Source organism: Sus scrofa, chromosome 1, assembly GCF_054392235.1.
Source record: "Sus scrofa isolate SSC_HxYL_T2T_F1_AM1 chromosome 1, Sscrofa_HxYL_maternal_Yorkshire_Landrace_v2.0, whole genome shotgun sequence".
Lineage (NCBI taxonomy): Eukaryota > Metazoa > Chordata > Mammalia > Artiodactyla > Suidae > Sus > Sus scrofa.
The window spans coordinates 276,073,644-276,095,985 of NC_139383.1; the positions used below are offsets into that span (position 1 = coordinate 276,073,644).

At 41.9% G+C, this 22,342-nt stretch overlaps 3 protein-coding genes and 1 pseudogene across 7 annotated transcripts in view; 2 read left to right on the top strand and 2 right to left on the bottom strand.

Moving 5' to 3' along the window:
• OR1B1 (olfactory receptor family 1 subfamily B member 1) overlaps positions 1–22,342 on the bottom strand; it is a 381,661-nt gene that overhangs the window by 336,104 nt on the left and 23,215 nt on the right. The window lies entirely within an intron of this gene.
• The window catches only part of LOC110258975 (olfactory receptor 1J4-like), a 244,516-nt gene that overhangs the window by 198,959 nt on the left and 23,215 nt on the right, over positions 1–22,342 (bottom strand). The gene's annotated exons all lie outside the window — the stretch shown is intronic.
• On the top strand, positions 5,777–6,670 carry LOC100524784 (olfactory receptor 1L6-like; annotated as a pseudogene).
• On the top strand, positions 20,076–21,053 carry LOC100525026 (olfactory receptor 1G1-like). The gene has a single exon (XM_003122380.3). It carries the CDS (start codon positions 20,076–20,078, stop codon positions 21,051–21,053), a length of 978 nt encoding a protein of 325 aa, XP_003122428.3.

Genomic DNA, 22,342 nt, shown 5'->3' on the forward strand with positions numbered 1-22,342 from the left:
GAAAAGAGGAACAGAACCAGATGGCTCAGAAAGTGCAAGACCCTATCTTTGAAAATCTTATGAAACAAGATCTAATTACACAAAAACATATTGAGATAAGAAAGAATATATGAGCTAAGGTCTCATATCCAGTCAAAATTACTTTCAGTATGAAAACCTCTTTCACTGTTGAAGTTCTCCTAAGGAACCTAATACAGCACAAGTTTCAGAAATCAAGATGACTCAATAGACAGCAACTTAAGAACAGGTGACAAATAGCAAGCACATATTTACCTGTGGAACTAATAGTAAATGGAGTGACATCACCAAGATGGTGGAGGAGCAGATACCAGCATCTACCCCTCACCCACAAAGATGAGCAACTAGACAGCTCTCCACCAACAAAAACAGCTTTTGAGAGCTCCCGAGTCTACTTAAGAAACTTCAGGAGTTCTCTTACAGCTCAGCCGGTTAAGGATCTAGCATTGTCACTGAAGCCACTATGGCATGGGTTTGATCCCTGGCCTGGGAACTTTCATGTGCCATGGGTGCAGCCAAAAAGAGAGAGAGAAGGGTGGGGGTACTTCAACAACACAATGACAAAAAATACACCCTTGAGAATTAAAGCACAAAAAGGGAAGGACAAACAGCTTCATTTTGGTTGCATCAGCCCCTACTCCAGGCTGGCACTGCTTGGCGCCAAGGGGAACTCCCCAGCAGGAAGGAGTTCCCCTCTCAGGAAAAAAAGAGTGGTAAGTGAGCAACTAGCTTCCCTAGGCTTTGGGGACACCAGGTGAGGGCCCAGCTTCACCCAACCCAGAGACCTGCAAAGGTGAGACATATAGAGATTTCTAGGAATGAGGAAGAAAAATTGAGACTTGCAGTATCAGCCATAAAGGGACAAAAACTACACTTCCCAGGGATCTGCTCTTCCAGTGACCCCAGCAGCTCTCTCTGCTGAAGAAATCCGTGGCTGGCACTGCCATCAAGACCCCCTGCAGATTTCACTAGATTTTGCCCCACATGTATTTGCACTTCCTGATCAGCCACTTGAGTCCCCCTCTGCTACCCCAACCATCCCCGCCATATGCAGTGGAATATTGCAGCACTGTTCTCCAAGTCGAGATATGAAAGAAAATGTATATATCCATCTGTGTACTTAAGGCCACTGAACTATACATTTGAAAATGGTTAAAATGGTAAAAATTATGTCAGGTGTAGTTTTTTAAATTAGTTTTCTTTTAACAGATGGGTTGAGAGGTGTGGCTATAGAAGTACCAAATAATCAACAAAGAATCATTTTTAAGTTTCACCACAGAACATTTATGTGACTATTTATGTGAACATTTATGTGGACTATTTATGTGAACATTTATGTGGACTATTCTCTTGACTCTACATTCTCCCCCACCTCGTGGGAGAGACCCCAGGCTTTATCTACGCATTTGCCTCTGTCTCTTTAGAAATCACTAAACTAAAAAGGACTAATCATCTAGGATTCTAAGAAAACCAATGCTGTGGTAGCCTGGGTTTCCTTGGTCTCTACTGAGAGGTCCCAGTTCCCAGATCAGGGATTGGACCTGGACCACAGTGGTGAAAGTGCCGAATCCTAACCTCTAGACCACCAGGGAACTGCCTCTATGGAGAGGTCTCTACTTCTCTCCAAGCAAGGTGTTTAATGAGTTCCGTGGGCTTGGTACCTGGGGAGGCTTCCTGTCTCCTTGGTATGAAGCCATATGCAGGACAGTCAGGTACTTCCAAGCCCCCACCCAATCCATCAACACCTGACAGAGCCTGAAGGTGGCAGGTGGTAGATATCTGTGGATAGATGGACAGCTCATGATTCCAGTGCCAGGGGCTCCATGGAGGGGTCACCTCTCAGGAGGGAGAAGAAAAGTGGCCACTTCAGGAATTGATAACCTTATTTCTAGGCTGAGACAAAAATCACAGGCACTCAATACTGCAGGTCTTGACACCTGCCTTGGGAATCTGGGGCTTTTTCCTTTTCTTGGCCTTCTCTGAACATTCCCTCTATGCCCCAAGCCCTCCAGTCCTCTAGACACCAGGCCAATAAGGCTGAGGAGAAGGAGACCCTGGCTGTCACCATCACTTACATGAGTAAGTAGCTGGTATCCTCAACTCTATATCTAGAGTATTTCTAACCTGGAGTGTGAGAAACTTTCACACCTTCCTATCTGATACATTCATTCTTACCGAGAAGGAAAACTAGTGGTCCAATTACATTCAGAACTAAATGCCAGGGTTGGACTAAAAGTGGGGTTATCTCATCCTTCACACCCTGCCTCCTGTATTTCTCTGAGGACTTCAAGCTCCTCCACACACCTTGTTTCCCTTCTCCATGCACAAAAGGGAGGGAGGTTTGGCTCTGAGTGGGTGAAACTCCAAAGGGATCGACCCTTTCAGAGGAAGCGTGTAGCTTGAGGATGCTGAGGGGTAAAAGTCCAGCGTCCGTCACCCCAGAATGTCTCCAATACCTCCTCCTTGAGGTTTCACCTGGCCCTCTGCAAATACATGATCTAGATCGGAACTTAGGTTTAGAAATTTTCTGTAGCACTGAAAGCTTGTCTTAAAAACTTTCCTTTAAAACAAAATCTATAAGACCAATGAAGGAAGAATTTTTTTGGATAAAAAGGATGAATTCTGGGACTCCTAGGTCTTGCTATTCACACTATACCTCACCAGTGACATGTCCGTCACACAGGAGTGTCAACCATGGGTTAGAGGAAGAATGGGACAAGAGATGTAGGAAGATTTGAAGCTGTGTCCTGGGGCAGGGGGACAGGTGACAGTGAAGGCAGGAGACAGATGACATGGAAAAGTGAAGGCTCAGGAATATGTGGTCAATGACTTGGTGTCTCCTCACCTCTGTGTCCCCAGGACCTCTCATGACTGCTGGCACTCAGGGAGTGCTTACTGATTGCTTAACAAATCAATAATTCCACAGGAAGGAGAAAAGCAAAATTGCGGTCATTTGTTATAACTGAAGACAGTTAAGAAAGTCTATTGTTTCAGAATGGATAAGAAATGAAGTCCTAGTGATTAGCACAGGGAGCTATATCTCTTCTCTTGGGAGAGGCCATGATGGAAGATAATATAAGAAAAAGAATGCATATATTTGTATGACTAGGTCGCTTTGCTGCACAGCATAAATTGGCACAATGTGGTAAATCAACTATAATTTTGGAAATATTAAAAAACACAAAAAGTAAGGCTATTGGAAGCATGAGGTTTAGATTTCTTGACTCCTGGCTTTAACATCAAAAATATAGATGTGGGAGTACCCATCGTGGCTCAGTGGTTAATGAATCTGACTAGGAACCATGAGGTTGCAGGTTCCATCCCTGGCCTTGTTCAGTGGGTTAAGGATCTGGTGTTGCCATGAGCTGTGGAGTAGGTCACAGAAGTGGCTCAGATCTGGTGTTGCTATGACTGTGGTGTAGGCTGGTAGCTACAGCTCTGATTAGACCCTTAGCCTGGGAACATCCATATGCCATGGGTATGGCCAGAGAAAAGACAAAAAGACAAAAAATACATATATTGTGGGTCCTTGGGATTCCATGAAGTTAGAAGGCAGTGAGTTCTCTGTCTCTAGATGTATTCAAGCCAGGTGACCACTGCCAAGGCTGCTCTAGGGTTCCTGCTCTGGGTGATGGTTTGGAAAGGATGATCTCTGAGTTTTCTTCTGGCTCTGAGATTATTCAGGTCTATACACATTTCTTCAGGTACCTTTTGAACACCTATTATGTGACAGTTTCCTAAAGTTTATATACACAAATCTGTTAATTAATGTTGTTAAAGATCAGAAATAATTAAAGTTGACATTTATCAGAAGCTTATTCTGTGCCACCTAAATTACTAACTGATTTGCATGCATATTATTACAATCCTAACTGCTTTTTTTATGGCTGCACTCCCAGCATATGGAAGTTCCTGGGCCAGAGACTGAATCCAAGCCGCAGCAGTGACTTACTCAACAATGCTGGATCCTTTCATCCACTGCACCAGGCTGGGGATCAAACCCACATCTCCACAGTGCCCTGAGCCACTGCCATCAGATTCTTAACCCACTGTGCCACAGCTGGAACTCCCCTTATAACTAGTTGGAAGCAGATACTCTTTAATTCTTATCTTTGTAAATAAGAAAACAAAGATATAATGCTTAAGCAGCACACTTAAATCACTCTGCCAAGAATTAGGGAGCCTAGGACTCAAATTCTGGACTAATCTCAGAGCCCTCAATCCTGACCACTAGGCTTGACTCAGTAGGGTTGGCAATTACAACATAATGTTCTTTTATTGTGGTAGGAACACCTAACGTGAGATCCACTCTCCTAACAAATGTTTAAGTGTATTATTGACTACAGGTACAGTGCTGCACAGCAAATCCCCAGAGTTTATTCATCATGCTTAACTGAAATGGCATGCCCATTGATTACTTCAGTCTGCTGTTACAGCAGGTCATTGATTTCTGATCACATTCCATGGCAGCTGAGTCCCTGCCTTTATAAATTGCTGAGCAGAGTGACAGTTCCTTCCAGACAGGGGTCCTGCTTTGTTCTCTGTGTCTTTCTTCTCTGTGCCCATTTCCAGGTTAAGAATCCAGCTCCTGAAGACAAGAACATTGTTATCTAGTCCTCTCTGTTATGTGCTAGCATATCTGCACCTCTTATTAACTTCTCCTGCTCAGAGGACCACACGAGACTCAGCTCAAATCTAATCTACTGTCAAGACATACACCTGTTACTTGCATGGTGCCATTCTTTTTTTCTTTTTTAGCCACACCCAAGGCATAAGGAAGTTCCCAGGCTGGGAATCAAACTCAAGCTGCAGCTGTGCCAAAGTTGGATCCTTAACCCACTACGCTGGGCTGGGGATCAAACCCATGCCACCACAGAGACAACGCTGGATACTTAACCTGCTGCACCACAGTGAGAATTCCATTGGTGCCATTCTTAATACAATCAACCTGCATAAAATAAAATGTTTCACCAAACCAAGCAGAAGCTCTCCTGCTGCCAGAAAGGGGTCTGCCCTAGCCACACAGTTCTAGAATGCTGTATTGTCCTCAGATCATACAGCTTAAACAGTTTCACCTCCTGGAGGGTTGTAGACTTTGCAGTTTCATGGAACTCTTGACAAGATTGTTACCCAAACTCCCAAATGCATCCCACAAATTTTTCCCCCAAAAGACTAGCGCTAAGAACACCAACTCTTTTTTTTTTCTTTGTTTGTTTTGTTTTGTTTTTTGTTTTTTCTAGGGCAGCACTGTGGCATATAGAGGTTCCCAGGGTAGGGGTTTAATTGGAACTGTAGCTGACAGCCTACACCACAGCCACACCAACGCAGGATGTGAACTGCGTCTGTGACCTACGAAACAGCTCACATCAATGGCTGATCCTTAACCCACTGAGTAAGGCCCAGGATCGAACCTGTGTCCTCATGGATACTAGTCTGATTCATTTCACCGAGTCACCATGGGAACTCCAAGATGTTCTGATACTCATTTTTAGGAAAACAGAAAGCAAGAAATCCTGGCTAAAACAGAGTAGGTAAATTTCATAATTTCTGTCTTTATGGATCAAGGAAATGTAAGCTCAGAAGGGGACTCATGTTCAGTGTAAAACAGTGACAGAGACAGAATGGAAAGTCAGACCTATGTGACACTGAAATCCATACTCTTGTCAACTAGACCAGGCACTCAGAATAATTTAGAACTGGAAACCAGGCCAGGACACACACCTAACATTTCTTCATATTTCCTACTTGCAGGAGAGCAATGACAAGAGGAAACCAGACTCACATCACTGAATTCCTCCTTCTGGGACTGACCAGTGATCCTCAAAAGAAGGCGTGGCTCTTTGCCAGCTTCCTGGCCATATACCTGGTCAACATGGCTGGCAACTCAGTCATCATTGCAACCATCTGGGGGATGCTCGCCTCCACACCCCCATGTACTTCTTCCTCCCCAAACTTGCCCTGGTAGACATCTGCTTTACAAACGTCATTGTGCCAAGGAGGCTTGCAAACCTACTGAGCAAGGGCAAGAAGGACCCCTTTGCCCAGTGCCATCACTAACAGCTTCCTCCTGGCTTCCATGGCCATTGACTACTATGTGGCCATCTGCAACCCACTGCATTACACCACAACCATGGACCCCAGGCACTGTCTCCTGCTTGTGATCACATCCTGGCTGGTGTCCCACCTCCACTCGCTCACCCACACCATCCTCATGGCCCGCCTCTCCTTCTGTGGGCCCAACATCATCCACCACTTCTTCTGTAATGTCCAGCCACTGCTGATGCTCTCCTGCTCTGACACCTCTGTCAATGATCTCTTGGCCTTCACAGAGGGCTCCTTTGTGATCATGAGCCCCTTCCTCCTCATCACTATCTCTTGTGTGTACATTGCCCGTGCTGTTCTGCAGGTCCCTTCTGGGAGAGGCAGGTTCAAGGTCTTTTCCACCTGTGGATCCCACCTCACAGTGGTTGCACTATTTTACGGAACCATAATATCCGTGTATATCTGCCCTCTGTCCACTCAGTGACAAAAGATCGTGTGGTCACTGTTATCTACAGTAGTTACCCTCATGCTGAACCCTTTTATCTACAGCCTTAGGAATAAGGATATGAAGCAGGCCTTGCACAAGCTGATGAGGAAGACAGAATTGTAGAACCCATGTGTGGTACATCTCGGCATTCACTCATTTGATAAGGACTCATGAAACATGTGCTAAGTACTAAGAACTGCATTCAATTACAAACATATTGCAAAGATAAATCAATCAGGGCCGCTGTCTTCAAGATTAGTTACAGGAGTTCACTGGTGGCTCAGTGGGTCAAGGTTCCAGCACTGTCACTGCTGTAGCTGGAGTCTCTGCTGTGGTTCTGGTTAGATCCTGGCCTGGGTATTTCCTTACGCTGAGGGTGTGGCCAAAAATATTAAATACAGACCCGTAACGGAGAGAAGACAACTGCAATATAAGATTATTGTACTTTTTTGGTAAAAAAATAAAATAAAACGAGACACAGTTATTGATTTCTTTCTGTATTATACTAAGTTTCTTTCTTTTCTTTTTCCTTTGCAGTCTCTTGCTCATGTGTGTCACGTTCATAATTAGGGTTGCACAGTAGGTTTCCCGATGAACAGCAAGGAAAAACTTCTCTAGTAATGTTTTTTCAATGTTCATTATGTGGTCAGCTTACACAAAGCCTCAAAAGGTCACTGTCCCCATCACAGGAGTTACTGATTTTAGGCACCAACACTTTGTGTCTGATTAGTGGATTCTCTTGTGACATTTAGAACAGCTCATAACTTCTCTGAGGCACTTCACAATTGGGTCACAGGAGGCTGCTGTACCTGCTTAGTAATAAGATCCTAAATATCTGAGTGAAACAACACAAGTTACAACTCAATCTCACAATTGGTGTGACTGTGACCAAGTCCCTCAGTCTAAGCCTCACTTTTCTCATCTGCATCATAGATACAATAAATGACCTTACTCTAATTTTGTGATTGTCAAATGAAAATTCCAAATCTACCAGTTGGTAATGCTGTGGGGTTTTTTACTGTATTTTTTTTTTATTTAAATAGATTGACTTACAGTATTATGTTACTTTCAATTGTACAACATATTATTTGAATATTTTTATGCATTCCAAAAGGATCAAGTCCAGGGACCACCTGTCTCCATACAAAGTTATTACAATAATATTGACTATATTCCCCGTAATGTACGTTACACCCTTGTGATGTATTCATTTTATAACTGGAAGTTTGTACCTCTTCATCTCTCTCACCCTTATCACTCACTTCTACCCTCTGGCAACTACCTGTTTGTTCTTTGTATCTATGAGTATGGCTTTGTTTTGTTGTGTTTTTTTGTTTTGTTTTTTTGATTCCACATATAAGTGAAAACATGCAATGCTTTTCTTTCTCTCTCTGGCTTATTTCACTTAGCATAATGCCATCTAGGTCCATCCATATGGTCACAAATAGCAAGACTTTATTCCATTTTATGGCTGGTTAGTATTCCATTGCATATATACACCACACCTTCTTTATCTATTCATCTATCAATAGACCCTTGGGTTGTTTCCATATCTTGGCTATGGTAAATAATGCCACAATGATTGTAAAAGGTGCATATATCTTTTCAAATTAGCATTTTTGTTTTCCTCCGAAAAATATTCAGAAGCGGAATGCTAGATCATGTGTAAAACTGGATTAGTCTTCTAATTTTTTGGGGAAACCTCCATACTGTTCTTCATAGTAGCTATTCCAATTTACATTACTGCCAACAGTGTATAAGAGTTTCTTTCTCTCCAAATCCTTGTCAATATTTATTATTTCTAGTTTTTGTTTTTTGGGTTTTTTTTGTTTTTGTATTTTTGGCTTTTTAGGGCCACATCTGTGGCATATGGAAGTTCCTAGGCTAGCGATCTAATTGGACCCATAGTGGCTGGCCTATGCCACAGTCACAGCCATGCTGGAACCAAGCCCCATCTGTAACCTACACCATGGCTCATGGCAATGCTGCATCCTTAACCCACTGAGAAATGCAAAGGATTGGACCTGCATCCTCATGGATACTAGTGGAGTTTGTTACCAGTGAGGCACAACGGAACTTTTTGTAGTCTTTTTGATGATAGCTATTCTGACAGGTGGGAAGCAATATCTCATCGCAGTTTTGATTTTCACTTCTCTGATCAGTAATGACGTTGAGCATCTTTTCATGTGCCTGTTGGCCATCTGTATGTCTTCTTTAAGAAACTGTCTACTCAGGTCTTCTGTCCATTTATAAATCAGGTTGTCTTTTTTGATATTGAGCTATATGAGTTGTTTATGTATTTTAGATATTAACCTTTTATCGGTCATATCATGTAAAAATATTTTCTCCCTGTCCATAGGTTTTCATTTTGTTACAAACATCCTTTACTGTGTAAAATATATTAACTTTAACTAGGTCTCACGTGTTTATTTTCATTTCATTTATTTTGTCTCAGGAGAGATATCTAAAAAAATTATTACTACAACTTACATCAAGGAGTACTCTGCCTATGTTCTCTTCTAGGAATTTTATGGTTTCAGGTCTTTATTTAGGTCTTTAGTCCATTTTGAATTTATTTTTGTAAATGGCATGAGTAAATGTTCTAATCTCATTTTTTTTAAACATAGCTGTCTGGTTTCTCCAACACCACTTATTGAAGAGAACATTTCTTTGTCTTTATTCCATTATATACCCTTGCCTCATGCATCATAGATTAAACATAGATTAATTGACCAAAGTGTGTGGATTTACTTCTCAGCTTTCTATTCAGTTCAATTGATTGATGTGTCTGTTTTTGTGCCATTATCATGCTGTTTTGAGTACTCCAGCTTTGTAGTATAGTCTGAAACCAGGCAACATAATACCCAAATTTGCTTTCTCAGGGTTTCTTTGGCCATTGGGGTCTCTGTGGGATTCTATAAATGTTGTCATTTTAATTATGATGTATCTTCTGATGATGATTTTTGGGCTTATCTTGTTTGGGGACTTTCTGTGCTGCCTGGACCTGGATGTCTGTTTCTCTCCCCAGGTTAGGGAACTTTACGGCTATTGCCTCCTCAGATAAATTCTCTGCTTTTGTCTTTTCAAACCCATATAATGTAAATATTACACTGCTTGATGTTGTCACAGAGATTCTTAAAGTTCCCTCATTTTTTAAAATTATTTTTTTCTTTTTTTCCGTGCAGCTTCAGTGATTTCAAATATGTTGTATTCCAGTATGCTGACCCATTCCTTGCATCAACTAATCTACTATTGATTCCTTCTAGCGTTCTTTTAAATTCATAAATTTAGTCTTCAATGTTGCTTGGTTCTTCTTTATACTTTCTCACTCTTTGTTAAACTTCTCACTCTCTTCATCCATTCTTCTCCCAAGTTTGTTGAGCACATTTATAATCATTGCCTTGAACTCCAATGGATTTCTTGTCTCCATTTTCTTAGTTCTTCTTCTGAGTCTTTGTCTTCTTCCTTCATCTGAAATATATTCCTCTGTCTCCTCTTTTGGCCTAGTTCTCTGTGTTAATTTCTATGTATTAAGGAGGTCAGTGATTTCCTCATCTTGGAGAAGTGACCTTATGCAGAGATGTCCAATGGGGCCCAGCAGTATACTCCCCTCCACCAGAGCTATATGCTCTAGGAGTACCTCTTATGTGGGCTGCATGGGCCCTTCTGCCAGAGTGGGGCTGACTATTGGGGCCAGTGCTGGTAAGCAGGCCAGCCCCCAGAAGGCCTAGCTGGCAATCACACTTTGCCTCAAGAGATGGATGCTGGCCCACTGGTAGGCAGGGCTAGGTCCACAAGCCCCTGGCTGTAAGCCCTGGGGGGACTGGTGCAAGTGCTGACTTACTAAGGGGATCTGAGCCTGGTGTTGACCCTCTGGTGGGCAGGTAAGCCCCCAGCCTTAATAAGCTAGAGGTAGGACTCCGAATTTACTTGCAGGCACCAGTTTTATCAGGATACGATGAGCTCCCCCAAATGGGTGCCACTCACATCTATGTCCACAGAGGGAATCCCAGTTACCTCCTGCCTCTTCAAGAGGCTCTCTGAGATCAGCAGGTGGGTCTGACATGGGCTCCTTTGAAATGACTGTCTCTCTGCTGGGACTTGGGGCATATGAGATTTGGCATGCACCCTTTAAGAACAAAGTCACTGTTTCCTACAGTCCACCAGTTCTCCCATATGCAGTTCTGACTTGACTTCAGACTGATGCTTTGAGGACTCATCTTGCTGGTGCAGACCCCTGTGCTGCGAGCTCAATGTGGGGCTCAGATGAGCTGCTTCTTGGGCAGAAGCTCTGCAGTTTTGATTATCCTCTAATTAGAGGATCACCTATTCAGTGATGTGGGTCCTGACTATACAATGTCTCTGTCCTTCAAACCCATCCCATTGTGGTTCCTTCTTTATATATCTTTAGCTGTGGAAAGTCTTCCCTGCTCATCTTCAGGTGACTCTCATAAATGGCTGCTCTGTAAATAGTTGTAATTTTGGCATTCCTTTGAGAGGAGGTGAGCTTAGGATCTTCCTACTCCGCCATCATGGTCACCATTCTACACTTAACTAACTTTGGAACATTTACTTATCCTAAGCTTAAGCACCCCAAGTCTGAAATTATACAGCTTGGACCAGAAGCACAGATACACCATTTACCATAGTTTCTAGCCTGGGAACTTCTACATGCTGTGGATGCAGCCCTGAAAAAAAAAAAACAAAAAAAAAAAAAAAAAAGAAGAAGAAGAAGAAGAGGAAGTGTCATGGCATCAGGCCATGATGGGCACTTCTATCATCAAGTTTCATTTTATTTTAATGAGGGAATAAAGAGCAACAGGTTGCATTCAGGTGCTGAGATTTGGGCCATTCCCTACCTTTTTTGGCTGCTTCCATGACACTAATCACCCCAAAATATGTGGTTTGCTGTCAATCTGGAGGCTCATGCTTTTCTTGGCCCATGGACCTCCACTGTTTACAAGATAAGTGCTTTATTGCCACCTGCCCCCTTTCTTTGCTCATACCTAGCTATCTGCTTGCTATAACAAATCAACAGGAATGTTAAATGATATAGGAAGTGTTCTAGGATATTTATTAGTTATGTTTTAGGTATTTGGAACAGGGTCCTGCATATAGAAAGTCCTCAATGAATTTCAGCAAAATTTCAAAAAAAACTTCATCAGAATTTCAACAAAAATTTCAACAAAGTTATATGAAAATATATCTATGGTCCCTTCCCAAAGAACATTCCAAGTTCTATAATGGGGTTCGAAATAGTCACACTGCGATACATCTTTCCCACTGCTTTCAGCCCACATGCTTCCTGAAATTCATTGTAAATTAATTGGTCCTTAGGCTTTTATCAGTATTGTTGGGTTTCTTAAGAATTTCAGTTAGTACAAGAAAGGCCTCCACAATATCCATAATAACAAAATTCCACTGAGCCTCCTTCTTCCTTAACTCCTCTCTCCATCCCACCTTACTTTCCAATAAATGCAAATAATTTCACTGAAACAAAAATTCCATGAGGAATGCTGCCCAGCACTTCAAACTTCTGCTATACAAACTAAGGCTATGAGATGTGAAGGAGACAAGTGAAGAAAAATTGGGGGGAAAAAAATTGTCCAGAGGAACTGAGGGGATTGGATAAAAAAATACAGCAAGCTACTTCAAGAGGAAAAGAAAATGCACAGCATTATTAAGTGAAAGCTTTGTGTCAACCATAGTCCATTGATGACTCATTGTGGCTGGAACAGCCCTCATGGTCCTTATTATGATTGTGAGACACCTTACAGCAACACATGTCATAAAACTTTGGGAAAAAAGCATTATTACTCACAGATTCTAGAAAGGCCCTGGCATAGGTAAAGGGCAGAAAGAGGTGAAGCATGTGGGAGAAGAGAGGGGGAGAGGAAGCTCACATGAGCCTGAGATTCTGCTTTTATTGGGGTGGGGGTTGGAAGATGTGGGAGCCAGGCTTTATTCAAGATGGCCAGTTTTGAAGTGGCTGCTCAGACAATCAGAGTTTATGTCAGGCATTTGCATTACAAAAACAAAAGCCAAGTATCAGGGCTTAAACTACAATGAACCTTCAAATGAATACAAGCTTCCAGTTATAAGATGAATAAGCTCTGAGGATCTAAAGGACAACATGGTGACTATTGCTGTATTGAGTGCTTGAAATACACTGCAAGAGTAAGTCTTAATCATTTTCACCACAAAGCAAAAATGATAACTCTGTGGGAGTTCCCACCGTGGCTCACTGGGAAGGAACCCAACAAGTATCCATGGGAAGTAGGTTCAATCCTGGCCCCGCTCAGTGTGTTAAGGATCCAGCATTACAGTGAGTTATGGTGTAGGTCACAGACACGGCTTGTATCACACATTGCTGTGGCTGTGATGAAGGCCAGAAGCTGAAGCTCTGATTGGACCAATAGCTTGGGAACATCCATAGGCCCCAGGTGTGGCCCTAAAAAGCAAGAAAAAAAGGTAACTATGTGAGTTAATAGCTGTGTTAATTAATGGGATTTTGATAATGATTTCATAAAGTATATGCATATCAAGTCACCTTATTGTACACTTTACATATGTATGATTATTTTTTTAATAGAGTAGCTCCTTTTGTTGCAACAATGTTTTTTAAAACCACAGACAACATTGAAGAGCACTCGGTGGCACCACGGGAAAGCCAGAGAACAGAGGAAAAGGCTAAGATTGACACACAGAGACCACCAACAATTGAGATAAAGACATGAAAAGGAAGTGTACCCTGGGCCAAATACTTGAAGACTTTCCTCTAAGATTGGGAGCTTGTCATAAGGAATCGGAATTTCTTGCATTTTTGCCAATTTAAAAAAAATCTTCATCTCTTTGCCAACTTTTGTGCTTCTCTTTTCTTTCACCATATGTCTTACAGATTGTACTCAAGATACTCTAAAGTCAGGAGAAAGAAGTGCTAGGAACCCAGGGTGGGAAAGGATAAGCACAACCCCAGAATTAAGCTGTGGTTCATTTCAGCCACAGCAGTTGCTGAGGAAGCCCAGTTCTCCCACCCTTTGCAAGTGTGGCTCCCAAACCAGGCTGAATGTTCCATCTTCCTCAGTTCAGTCCTCCCACTCACCCTCGGGCTGCCAGGGAGGTGACATCCGCTCACTGCTTGAAGCACAGTTGCCAGCAGCAGCCATAGCCCAAATGCCAGCCCAAGCCATCCACCCAGCCCAGCTGCAATCACTGCCATCTTCCTAGAATTCTTTTTTAAAGTATAATTTATAATGTTGTGGCAATTTCTGTTATACAGAAAAGTGACTCAGTCATTCGCATATGTATATGTGTGTATACACATACATTCTTTTTTTATATTCTTTTCCACTGCGGTCTACCCCAGGAGACTGGATAGAGTTCCCTGTGCTGTAGAGTAGGACCTTGTTAGTTATCCATTCTAAATGTAACAGTTTGCTGACCCCAAATTCCCAGTCCCTCCAACTCCCTCTCCCCTCCCCATAAATATGTATAATTCTTCAAGTCCATTATATCTCAATTAAGCTGGAGGAAAAAACTATTAAATGGATCTTGACTTACCAGGAGCTTTTTCCAAGGATCTGCCTTGAAGCAAGATACAAAAAGACAAGACAGCCTCACCAAAAAGCTAAAAGCTACAATTACTTAGTGAGCTTCCATGTTCTATTAGGAGAGTCATGGATAGTGATGACATGGTGTACAGAAGTAACTAAGGAGAAAATGGTCTTGGATTCAATGCTTATTTTCAGTAACCAGCCTACACCACAGCCAAGGCAACACCAGAACCAAGCCCCATCTGAGACCTATGCTGTAGCTTGTGGCAACACCAGATCCTTAACCCACCAAGTGATCAAGGCCAGAGATTCAATCCACATCCTCACAGAGACCTCAGGTCCTTAACATGCTGAACGACAACAGGAACTCCTACAGCAGTCTTTTGATGTACCAAATTCTCAGGTTTTTGGAAGAAACTCCCATATGTTTTGGCTCCTTCCTTACCTCTTTGGAACAATCCCTCAGAGCTGTCTGAGAGTCTGCCTCCTGGGCTTAAGTTCTTAGTATGTTCACTTAATGAAACATAACTCTTAACTTTTAGGTTGTGCTTTTTTTTTTTTTGTTCAGTCTACGGTATAAAAGCCATGTTTATACAGGCTGCTCCTGGCCAATGAATAAGCATGATAGGGGTACTGAGACTGGCTTATTTCCAGAGAGTTACAGGAACGTGCTGGTGGAACACTTTGATGCAGGTTCACTGCCCCAAACATTGGCCTGCTTAAAATTTTCTTGGTATCTGGCTGTAGACTGAGACTCTTCCCACCCCATTCTTTCCTCCTTCACTCTTTTCTTCCACAGGTTTCTGCATCAGAATTTGAAGGTGCTTCCCAGTTTCTTCAGCAACCTCCTCACTGAATCTCTTACAGACTGAATCCCACCTTGACACCTGCTTCTCAGAAGATCCAAACTAAAGCATTAACAAATACCTTGCAAATATTTCTATTCTTCAGCAGATAACCATAGAGAAGCCTGAATGAGTACACCAGGAGAAGGTTCATGAATGTTCATGAGTGTAGCAGTTCAAAATGGAACCAAATGACTTCATTCACTGTGGTTTTATTCTCTCATCTATGAAAGCATTCTAACAACTTGATAAAAAGAAAGGAGGATTAAATCCTGGTTCTCTAGACATTTCCTTTGAAATAATAAAGCTTGGGCAATCACTAAAATATCAGTAATAGAACAAAGGAATGATAAATGATTGTTACTGTGGAGATGTCCTCTTTAAAGGATAGTGGTCTAAAAGTTTCTCCAAGAGTTCCCTGGTGGTCAAGTGGAAAGGATCCAATGTCATCACTGTTGTGGTATGAGCTCAGTCCCTAGCCTGAAAATTCCTCATGCTGCAGGCATGCCCCCCGCAAAAAACCCAAAACCTGACATTATAAAATAAACAAAAATAAAAGTTTCTCCAATTCACAAACAAATTTATTTCCTGAGAAAAATTAAACTCTGGAATAGACCAGGTCACATTCACTCAAAATGTCAATTTTTTTTCATTTTTAAATGAGGGTAGGAGGAATGCTACTTGAGATAATAAACAACTGGGGCAGGGGGTGGGGGGATGGTAAAAACCTGTCAAGAAATTCACACAGCCATCAACACTAGAATAGATAACTGCATTAGTGTAAAATCCACAATGGAATTTAAGTAGTACTCCCTTAACTGCAGTCTCCAAAATTCAAAAATCAATGGATGGTATTTTATAGAGTTTTAGAAAACTCATTTGTAGGCAAAAACTGACATGAAGTGACATGTGGCTATTTTTAAAAATGCATTGATTTCACTTGATATGAGTACTTACACATTTTCTTGCCAACATATTATTGTGTTTAGTTACAACATGAAATACTAGAACTTACTGATGCTGTCACATAAATAATGACACATATGGGGTATTTTTTTCTAAAAGTGGAGGCATTCTGAATTCCAAAATGAATAGCCCTTAAGATATTAAGTACAACAGTGACCCTTCACTAGACAGCAGTGAGAAAGAATGACCTGCAGTTACAAGTACTAATACAAATGAATGTCCCCCAAAACACAACATTGATGGAGAGAAGCTAAATGATTCCATTCATGTCAAAGACAAAAAGAAGGAAATATAAACAATACCTGATTTATCCATATGTGCAAATTTGGTGCTAGGTATAGAGCAAAACTGTAAGAAAACCATTCCTATATATTTTACACTTTTATATATGATATAATTCACAATTAAAAATATAAAGTAAGAGTATAAACTAATCTTGTGTGCAGCAGTACCCCTATTTCTTGGGCAGATCTTTTAATCTCTACCCTCTGGAGTCCTGGGGAACAAGCCTATTCACTTTTTCTAAATATCGAAGTGTAGGAATTTGAAGATGATGGTTGTATGTACCACCCTTTAACAAATCTGTTCAACTCATTGATTGTTATTTAATTGCTGGGTGATGAGAGGTTTCCTTTATGAGGCTCTGGGGCTGATTAACACATTACTCCATAGCTGGTTAGGGTTCAGGGAGATAGAGCCACCCTCTCCCCTGCCCAGGGGAATGTTACCAAGAGAAGTGCTGTCAGGATTCCCAGACCTGGTCACTCTGACACCACTGAGGCTTGGAACTCCAGGGCCCAGGGAGGACAGCTGAGGGGATGGACAGTTGCCCTGACTCATCTCTAACTAGGAGATCAGGGGCTGGGTCCCAGGAGACACTCTGTGTGAAAAGCCCACAGATCCTCCTGGCTCCTGTTCCTGAATTGACTGCTCAAGCCCTGGGTCTTTGATCTGTGCTGCTGTTAGAGAGAAGGAAGAAAACGGAGATGCCAGTGAGTTTTACAAAGAAGGGTAGGCAAACCAAACAGGTGAGGCAGACCCAACACCTTGTGATTTTGACAAGATCTGAGGATGGTCAGAATTTCCAGGTAAGTCCTGAGTTTTAGGGACAGGAGGTCAATACACACACACACACACACACCAATACCCCTATCCCTTTCTCCTTTCTATTCCCTTCATTACTCTCAGCAAAATACACCCTGGTTATCTTAACCACCATAAGGAGGACCATGATTTAATATTCGTGAACTTTCTGAGAGTCCAATATGAATTCAGTGCAGATCAGTGGTCCCCAAGTCCACGGCAGGGACTGAGATACTGTAACAGCTATAACAGCGCTCAGGACCTCTACACTGTGCCTGGACAATTCACTAACAGCCCACTCAATCCTGAGGGGCTTTCAGAGTCTTTCTACACCACCACCCAAGGAGAGCAACTGATCTCCATGCTCCTGGACAGTTCAGCAAGCTTTGCTTCATCTTTTTATTGTTAGGTTTGTATTTTTCTATTATAATTGATTTACATTGTTCTGTCAATTTCCACTGTTTGGCAAAGTGACTCAGTCATAAATATCATCCTTTTTAACTGGAGTCTCAGAATGATTTGAGATAGATTTATTTAGATTCATTTTACAGCTGGGGTTCTGATAAGTGAAATGCTTTGACTAAGATAATACAGTTGGAACTCAAACCTGGGACTCACATGTCAAAGTGGGTGCTTTGTCATGGTTACTACTAGGTTAGAGCCATTGCCACCTAAAGCTCATGATGATGACACTGGTGACAATGATTCTTACAATTCTATAACTTGAAAGTTTAGTATCTGTAACTCGGTAGTTAATATTTTATAAATTTACAGTTTTGAAAGTCCCACAGACCATGTACAAGAAAGAGTCCAATTTGCCCCATTTTGAAAGCAAGACAGTCCCAGGTAAACATAGAGGACTAGCTGGTTATCCCATAAAGCATCATCCTTTTGTTAAGTTCACCAAGAAAAAAAGAGAGAGAGATAAAACAATAACATCAGGGGAAGCTAGTATTTAGTGACCATTTGATAGAAACCAGTAATCATTCTGGTTCTGTACAATCCTTATCTGTTTTAGTCCTTACAAAATCATGAGTTAAGTACTGATTTTTTAGAGTACAGTTGATTTGCAGTGTTGTTTCAATTTCAACTGCTCAGCAGGGTGACCCACTCATACATATATATATTCTTCTTCTCATACTATCTTCCATCATATTCCACCCCAAGAGATTGGATTTAGTTCCCTGTGTTGTACAGTAGGACCTCATTGCTTATCCATTCTAAATATAATAGTGTGTATCTACCAAGCCCAAACTCCCCATCCATCCCATTTTCTCCCCTCTTCCCCTTTGCAACCACAAGTCTGCTCTCCATGTCTGTGATCTGTTCTTGTAATTTAGATAGGATCATTTGTGCCATATTTTAGATTCCACACATAAGTGATATCACATGGTATTTGTCTTTCTCTTTTACCACTTTGTATGAAAATCTCTAGCCACAGCCATGTTGCTACAAATGGCATTATTTTGTTCTTTTATATGGCTGAGTAGTATTCCATTGTGTTTATGTACCACATCCTTTGTATACATTCATCTGCCAGTGGACATTTAGGTTGTTTCCATGTATTGGCTACTGTGAATATTCCTGCAATGAATATATGGGTGCATGTATCATTTTGAATGAAAGTTTTGTCCTGATATATGCCCAGGAGTGGGATTGCTGGATCATATGGTTGTTCTGTTAATTATTCTCTTTGAATGGATACAGAAATTGAGGTCAGAAAGACTGAGAAAACTTGCTCAAGGTTACAACCACAAAGGAGATGGTGGCAAATGAAGGTATGACAGACCAAGAAGGATGTATTTTGCCGCCATGTCAAAGATCACAGCATGAGCCTGGCTGCCACTGCCTGTTGGTGTGCACATCTTCCCATGCATACAAATGCAGAAACTGTCATTTTGGATTTTCTAACCCAGATCCTTAATAAAACATTTAATGGATTATGGCATTTTGATAACTTTCAATTGTCCTATATGGTAAGTCTGTGTCCACATCTTCTAGATGAGAACAATGAGACTTGGAGATAGTTAAAAAAAAAATTCTACACAAAATGTATTTAAAAAATGAGGGTGTATCTTATTGGTGCAGCAGGAACCTCAGGTTCCATTTTTTCTACCACTGCTTCTAGCAATATTAGGAACAATTATCACAATTTATTGAAGACCTACTCTGTGCGAGTGTTTTGAATATGTCATCTCACTGATTGTCTACAACAAGTATACAAAGTATGCATACAGTTTACAGATGAGGAAACTGAAGCAAAAAGAGGGTCCTAGGATGTGTAGGTTTCAGAGGAAGACACAGCCGAAAGGATTCCAAACTAGTCTATAGGACACCAAAGACAACATTCCTAAGGACTGAGGGTTAGATAATGTTGACCTTGGTGATGGTGATGAAGATGATGCTGATGATGCTGATAATGATGATGGTGATGATAGTGCTGATGATGGTGATGATGGTAGGAATGCTTGTTTGTAAAATACCTTTGAGTTTATAAAGTAACTTTTTCCACATTATCTCATTTGATGGATCTTCAACAGAAAGAGTACAAATAATCCCAGCATGCCAAGAATATCTGAGGGCTACTATGACGGTTCTATGTAATGATCATCCCTTCTCTACTCCCAAACAACACACACGAACACACACACACAGAGACACTCAAGAGAGACACACCCACAGAGAAATATTCTTAAGAATTTGCTAGTAAATGCATATCCCCCCAAGTTATTTAAACTTCACAAGCCTATGAAATACCAAGCTTTCCTGTTTAAAAAGGTAGGTGTGGACAGAGACTTAGGAATCCTCTTCCCAGCTAATCTCCAGTTCAACATCCTCTGTGAGGCCTACATGACCACCTAGTGGAAAGCTAAAAGTGGAGTTCACCCCCCCAAAAGCCTCCTAATCATTGTGCTTAGTTCTCATCTTTATACATGTTTGTATGCCCACCAGAAAGAGACACCAGAGCATCTCTGTGACCCTTGAAAAAAACACAGAAAACAGACAAAAAACTTTGAATGATACAACTTTTGGATTCTACAGGCATTTAAGCACTATTTTCCATGAATTTTGCTACTTTAAATGGGAATCAGAAATCAAACCACTACCTCTGACTTCTTGCTTCTGGGCTTCTCTCCACACCCAGACCAGCAGGCTCTCCTGTTTGGGCTCTTCATGGCCATGTACCTGATCACCATGCTGGGGAATGTGCTCGTCATTCTGGGAATAGGTTCTGACCAGCATCTCCACTCCCCTATGTATTTCTTCTTGGCCAACCTGTCCTTCATAGACACCTGCTCCTCCTGCACCATTGTCCCCAAGGTGCTGGTCAACATCCAGACACAGCATCATACTATCTCCTACACTGGGTGCCTCGTGCAGATGTACTTCTTCATGGCATTAACCCTGCTGGATGACTTCCTGCTGGCTGTGATGGCATATGACCGCTACGTGGCAATCTGCCTCCCTCTCCACTACACCATGATCATGTGTCCCCAGCGCTGCCTGCTGCTGGTCACCACATCCTGGCTCTGTGCCCACCTCCTGGCCTTCTCACCCACTCTCCTCATGTCTCAGTTCTCCTTCTGTGACTCTCATTCCATCCCACACTTCTTCTGTGATCTTCTCCCACTCCTCAATCTTGCCTGCTCAGACAAACACATCTTTCAGGTCACCATGTTAACTGAAGCCATCCTCTCAGGCGTGATCCCTCTCACCTGTGTCCTGATCTCTTATGCCCACATCATCCACACCATCCTCAGGGTCCCCTCTCCTGGGGGAAAGCATAAAGTCTTCTCTACCTGTGGCGCACACCTGACAGTCGTCACTCTCTTCTACGGGACCCTCTTTCTGGTGTACTTCCAGCCCTCCTCCTCCTACTCTGAAGACACTGGAATGGTGGCCTCTGTGATATATACAGTGGTCACCCCCATGCTGAACTCCTTTATCTACAGCCTGAGGAACAGGGTCATGATGGAGGCTTTGTGCAGATTCTTCAACCGTGGAAAAGTTCTACTCAGTAAAAGGGCTTTTCCCAGATTAGAAGCTCAGTCTCTGTGAAATGCCTTCTTCTCAGATGTCTTCGTTGTTATTTTGAAAACCTCAAGTTCAAATCAGAATGGTTCTCAGCATTCCAAGCAGGTTATAAAAAGGGAGAATGCCTGACTTGGCAGGACTGGGTTAGGATCCACTGGCCAAGGAAAGAGCTAAAGCCTGGATGAGGATTAGCCATCAACCCCTGTAGGATGACTTGATTACTATGTATTTATGATGAAGCAGATTCCAACCAGAGAGTGGGAATCCTCAAAAGATGACATCAGACAGAATGGAGGTTCTTGGAGGAAACCCAAATATCAGCTCAGTCTATAGGTAACCTTTCCATTCTCTACAAGAAATGTTGAGGATATATATCTGGAAGGGTCAAATGTCCACATTTCAGGGGCCATTTCAAGCCCAGCTTTAGAAACACCTCACTTACAGAGATTAAGCTACACAGGGAGAAAGGTGAACCAAAACGGTGCACAATTTTCTGGGAATAAGTGAGCAAGAATAATTCTAGGAGAGGAAACTAGGCACAGATATATATGTGGCTTGTCCAAAATAACACGACTGGGATTAGAACTAAGATTGTGAGGAGTTGCCCCTGTGGCACAATAGGTTAAGGATCCAGCATGACTGCAGCAATGGCATAAGTCCCAACTCTGGCTCAAATTCCATCCCTGGCCTAGGAACTTTCATGTGCCCTGAGTGCAGCCAAAAGAAAAAATCATGGAGTTCCTTATGTGGCTCAGTAGGTTAAGAACCCAACAGAGTGTATGTAAGGATGTGGTTCTAACCCTGGCCTCACTGGCCTCAGTGGGTTAAGGATCCAGCATTGCCACAAGCTTCAGCATAGGTCTCAACTGTGGCCTGAATCCAGCATTACTGTGGCTGAGGCTTAGGCTCCAGCTACAGGTCCCAATTTGCCCCACACCCTGGGAACTTCCATATGCTTCATGTGTGGTGTAACAAATACAAAAGAGCTAAGACTATGACAGTGAGTGATTATGATTTATTGGAACAGGCTTGTGATTTTTTTTTTAGTTTTTAAGTTCTGGCTTATCTCATTTTTCTTTACTTCAGAAAAATAGTTACTCCTTAGAGCAAATTTGCAAAACATACAAATAGGTAAAAGAAGAAAAGGAAACACTCGCCATCTCTCCATTAAAGATAACCACTGGTAATATTATACACTATTTCCCTCCTCTTTCTCTAATGGGTTTTGTCCTTGACTTCATTGAGAAAATAATAGACATACAATTCTGTAACATTTTGGTTAATCTTATCAAGAATTGTCTTCATATTATTAA